Source organism: Echiichthys vipera (assembly GCF_963691815.1).
Source record: "Echiichthys vipera genome assembly, chromosome: 3".
Lineage (NCBI taxonomy): Eukaryota > Metazoa > Chordata > Actinopteri > Perciformes > Trachinidae > Echiichthys > Echiichthys vipera.
Genome location: NC_139828.1, coordinates 123,832 through 128,831, shown reverse-complemented (window position 1 = coordinate 128,831; position 5,000 = coordinate 123,832). Strand labels below are relative to the sequence as shown.

General features: G+C 58.1%; 1 protein-coding gene across 1 annotated transcript in view; it reads left to right on the top strand.

Moving 5' to 3' along the window:
• tmem259 (transmembrane protein 259) overlaps positions 1-3,408 on the top strand; it is a 24,519-nt gene extending 21,111 nt beyond the window's left edge. Inside the window, exons 9-12 of the mRNA XM_083911599.1 lie at positions 247-330; positions 926-1,058; positions 1,662-1,761; positions 2,826-3,408. Coding sequence (XP_083767725.1) covers positions 247-330; positions 926-1,058; positions 1,662-1,761; positions 2,826-3,305 — 797 coding nt within the window. The 3' untranslated portion in view covers positions 3,306-3,408. The remainder of the gene's footprint in view (positions 1-246; positions 331-925; positions 1,059-1,661; positions 1,762-2,825) is intronic.
• Positions 3,409-5,000: the final 1,592 nt, after the last annotated feature.

The following is a 5,000-nucleotide window of genomic DNA, read 5'->3' as shown; positions in this document are numbered from 1 at the left end:
ACCTGTCCTCATGTTGACCTGTCCTCATGTTGACCTGTCCTCATGTTGACCTGTCCTCATGTTGACCTGTCCTCATGTTGACTTGTCCTCATGTTGACTTGTCCTCATGTAGACCTGTCCTCATGTTGACCTGTCCTCATGTTGACCTGTCCTCATGTTGACTCGTCCCCGTCTGTCCCCGTCTGTCCTCATGTTGACTCGTCCCCGTCTGTCCTCATGTTGACTCGTCCCCCTTTGTCTCCTCAGTGGACCTTCTTCAGATGTTGGAGATGAACATGACCATCGCGTTCCCAGCCGCCCCTCTGCTCACCGTCATCCTGGCCCTCGTTGGTGAGTCCCCGTCCTGGAGAGTCCAGGTGGTTCAGTCCAGGGGGTTCAGTCCAGGTGGTTCAGTCCAGGGGGTTCAGTCCAGGGGGTTCAGTCCAGGGGGTTCAGTCCAGGGGGGTCAGTCCAGGGGGGTCAGATCAGGTGGTTCAGTCCAGGTGGGTCAGTCCAGGGGGGTCAGATCAGGTGGTTCAGTCCAGGGGGTTCAGTCCAGGTGGTTCAGTCCAGGTGGTTCAGATCAGGTGGTTCAGTCCAGGGGGTTCAGTCCAGGTGGTTCAGTCCAGGTGGTTCAGTCCAGGTGGTTCAGTCCAGGTGGTTCAGTCCAGGGGGTTCAGTCCAGGTGGTTCAGATCAGGTGGTTCAGTCCAGGGGGTTCAGTCCAGGTGGTTCAGTCCAGGTGGTTCAGATCAGGTGGTTCAGTCCAGGGGGTTCAGTCCAGGTGGTTCAGTCCAGGGGGTTCAGTCCAGGTGGTTCAGTCCAGGGGGTTCAGATCAGGTGGTTCAGTCCAGGTGGTTCAGTCCAGGTGGTTCAGTCCAGGTGGTCCAGATCAGATCCAGCTGCTGAATGCATCCTGACCTGCTGATGTCACTTCCTGTCCCCAGGCATGGAGGCCATCATGTCGGAGTTCTTCAACGACACGACCACGGCGTTCTACATCATCCTGATCGTGTGGTTGGCCGACCAGTACGACGCCATCTGCTGCCACACCAACACCAGCAAACGCCACTGGCTGAGGTGAGTCCTGCACCCAGACCGCCTCACGCCGTGGGCGAGTCCTGGACCCAGACCGCCTCACGCCGTGGGCGAGTCCTGGACCCAGACCGCCTCACGCCGTGGGCGAGTCCTGGACCCAGACCGCCTCACGCCGTGGGCTCCTTCCAGACGGGTCTGGACCGGTCTGAGCCTCTGCACCGGTCTGAGCCTCTGGACCGGTCTGAGCCTCTGGACCGTTCTGAGCCTCTGGACCGGTCTGAGCCTCTGGACCGGTCTGAGCCTCTGGACCGGTCTGAGCCTCTGCACCGGTCTGAGCCTCTGCACCGGTCTGAGCCTCTGGACCGGTCTGAGCCTCTGCACCGGTCTGAGCCTCTGGACCGGTCTGAGCCTCTGGACCGGTCTGAGCCTCTGGACCGGTCTGAGCCTCTGGACCGGTCTGAGCCTCTGGACCGGTCTGAGCCTCTGGACCGGTCTGAGCCTCTGCACCGGTCTGAGCCTCTGCACCGGTCTGAGCCTCTGGAGCGGTCTGAGCCTCTGGACCGGTCTGAGCCTCTGGACCGGTCTGAGCCTGCCTCTGACCCTGATCCGTGCGAACACTAACGCGTGTGTGTCTCTGTCCCTCAGGTTCTTTTATCTTTACCACTTTGCCTTCTACGCGTATCACTACCGCTTCAACGGGCAGTACAGCAGCCTGGCCCTGGTCACCTCCTGGCTCTTCATCCAGGTCAGAACCACCGCCCCCTACCCCCCTACCCCCCTAACCCCCTAACCCTACCCCCCTAACCCTACCCCCCTAACCCTACCCCCCTAACCCTGGCCCTGGCCCTGGCCCTGGCCCTGGCCCTGGCCCTGGTCACCTCCTGGCTCTTCATCCAGGTCAGAACCACCACCTCCTACCCCCCTAACCCCCTAACCCTACCCCCCTAACCCTACCCCCCTAACCCTACCCCCCTAACCCTGGCCCTGGCCCTGGTCACCTCCTGGCTCTTCATCCAGGTCAGAACCACCACCCCCTACCCCCCTAACCCCCTCACCCTACCCCCCTACCCCCCTAACCCCCTCACCCTACCCCCCTACCCCCCTAACCCTCACCCCAACCCCCCTAACCCTCACCCTAACCCCCTCATCCCCACCTAAGCTACTGTTAGCTCCCTGCTAATTTTAGCTACTGTTAGCTCCCGCTAATGTTAGCTACTGTTAGCTCACTACCAATGTAAGCTACTGTTAGCTCCCTGCTAATGTTAGCTACTGTTAACTCCCTGCTAATTTTAGCTACTGTTAGCTCCCTGCTAATGTTAGCTATTGTTAGCTCCCTGCTAATGTTAGCTGCTGTTAGCCCCCTGCTAATGTTAGCTACTGTTAGCTGATGTAGCAACACCCTGTCTGAGTGGGTAACCTCAGCTGATTGGTGCAGACTCTTCTGCTGACTCGCCGTTTCTAAACGACGTCATCAGCTAAAGTTACGAAGTGACGCGAGATCCATGCAGCTAGCTAAGCTACAGCTAGCTGGCTAACGTTAGCTTCCTGCTAATGCCGCTGATGCTGCCTGCAGGTGATGTCATTGATGATGTCACTGATGCTGCCTGCAGGTCATTGATGATGTCACTGATGATGTCACTGAAAAATGACTTAAGTTTCCTCGATATGAGCAAAACAACGACATCAGGTCAGAGTCACTTCCTGTTTCTAACTCTTCTTCTCCTCTCCTCCTCTCCCCCCCCCCCCCCCCCCCTCTCCTCTCCCCCCCCCCCCCCTCCTCTCCTCCCCCTCCTCCCCCTCCTCCTGCAGCACTCCATGATCTACTTCTTCCATCACTATGAGCTCCCTGCGATCCTGCAGCAGATCAGGATCCAGGAGATGCTGCTCCAGAACCAGCAGACGGGTCAGAACCAGCAGACGGGTCAGGACCAGCAGACTGGTCAGGACCAGCAGACGGGTCAGAACCAGCAGACGGGTCAGAACCAGCAGACGGGTCAGGACCAGCAGACGGGTCAGAACCAGCAGACGGGTCAGGACCAGCAGACGGGTCAGGACCAGCAGACGGGTCAGCACCAGCAGACGGGTCAGAACCAGCAGACGGGTCAGGACCAGCAGACGGCCCTGCAGGACAACCTCAACAACAACCACAGTGCTGCTGCTGCAGGGGGGCCGGGACCAGGACCCGCCAACGCCGACCCGCTCCCCCCCCCCCTCGGCCCCTGCAGCCGGAGCAGGGGAGGTGCGGGCGGAGCTGAACTGGGTCGCTCAGACGGCCGCCATCATCACTGAGGCTCTGTCCTCTGCGGACGCCGTCGACGGGGGAGGAGCGGCCGGAGGTCAGGGGTCAGCCGGAGCAGCCGAGGTCAGCGTGGTCGCCGAGTTCTGGATGGGAGGAGCCTCTGCGGCAGGGGGCGGGGCATCGACAAGGGGAGGAGGAGCCTCAGCAGCAGGGGGAGGGGCCTCAGCAGCAGGGGGCGGGGCCTCAGCAGCAGGAGAAGGAGCCTCTGCAGGGGGCGGGGCCTTAACAGGGGGAGGGGCCTCAGGAGGAGGCGGGGCCTCAGGAGGTGAAGAAGATCCAAATGTTTCAGTTGAAATGAAAGTCAGAGCAGAGGGAGACGATCCTCCAATCAGAGCGCTCGTGGCGGCGGAGGGGGCGGCGCCCTCGGCGGTGAGCCCCCCTCAGACAGACTGCCCCCCCTCACAGAGTCCAGGTACAGACTGCAGAGCGCAGACCCCGTCCTGAGTCCAGGGGGAGTCCCTCCGTCCGCCGGCTGAGCAGCGATTGGCCGAAGCTTTTAAACAAGTCTCTGCTGATTGGTTCAGTGTGTCCCAACCTGAGGCGCGGGGCCCACGGCGGCCGCAGGACGTCAGAGCGTGTCCCGGACTCGAACACTTCACCTGTTAGTCTCCTTTGTGTCGCCGCTGTAGATAAAACCTTATTTCTTTGTTTCTGCACAAGTTAAAGAACCGAACACGAGTTTCTATAAAACGATGTTTCAACCACGACCGTCATTTCCTGCTTTCTCTTCCTGTTCAGAACGCCGTTCGGACGCCGTCAGCGACGCCGCCAATCAGGCCACAGTTAGCCAACGCTAGCTTCTTGCTAATGTTAGCTCAGTGAAACTAAAGCTGGCTAACGCTAGCTTCTTGCTAATGTTAGCTCAGTGAAACTTAAGCGGGCTAACGCTAGCTTCTTGCTAATGTTAGCTCAGTGAAACTTAAGCGGGCTAACGCTAGCTTCTTGCTAATGTTAGCTCAGTGAAACTAAAGCTGGCTAACGCTAGCTTCTTGCTAATGTTAGCTCAGTGAAACTTAAGCGGGCTAACGCTAGCTTCTTGCTAATGTTAGCTCAGTGAAACTTAAGCGGGCTAACGCTAGCTTCTTGCTAATGTTAGCTCAGTGAAACTAAAGCTGGCTAACGCTAGCTTCTTGCTAATGTTAGCTCAGTGAAACTTAAGCGGGCTAACGCTAGCTTCTTGCTAATGTTAGCTCAGTGAAACTTAAGCGGGCTAACGCTAGCTTCTTGCTAATGTTAGCTCAGTGAAACTTAAGCGGGCTAACGCTAGCTTCTTGCTAATGTTAGCTCAGTGAAACTTAAGCGGGCTAACGCTAGCTTCTTGCTAATGTTAGCTCAGTGAAACTTACGCGGGCTAACGCTAGCTTCTTGCTAATGTTAGCTCAGTGAAACGTAGCGTCTGTGGACGCTGCAGCTGAGACAGGAAGTGGAACAGGAAATCACCAGACTGAGCCTTTGACCGTGAGAGGCGTCGTCGTGGTTACCTGACTGTGACGGACTGAAGCACAAACTCTGAACTGTAGATTTTTTGCTTCCAAGTGCTTTTATTTTGAAGAGTCTTGAGCAGGAAGTTGGACTGATGCCTTATGATGATCCTCAGACTCGTGGACACGCGGCAGCGGCGGAGCGAGCTGATTGGTTGTGTCGCATGACACCGGCCTTGTCTCCCGTCAGGCTCCGCCTCCTGC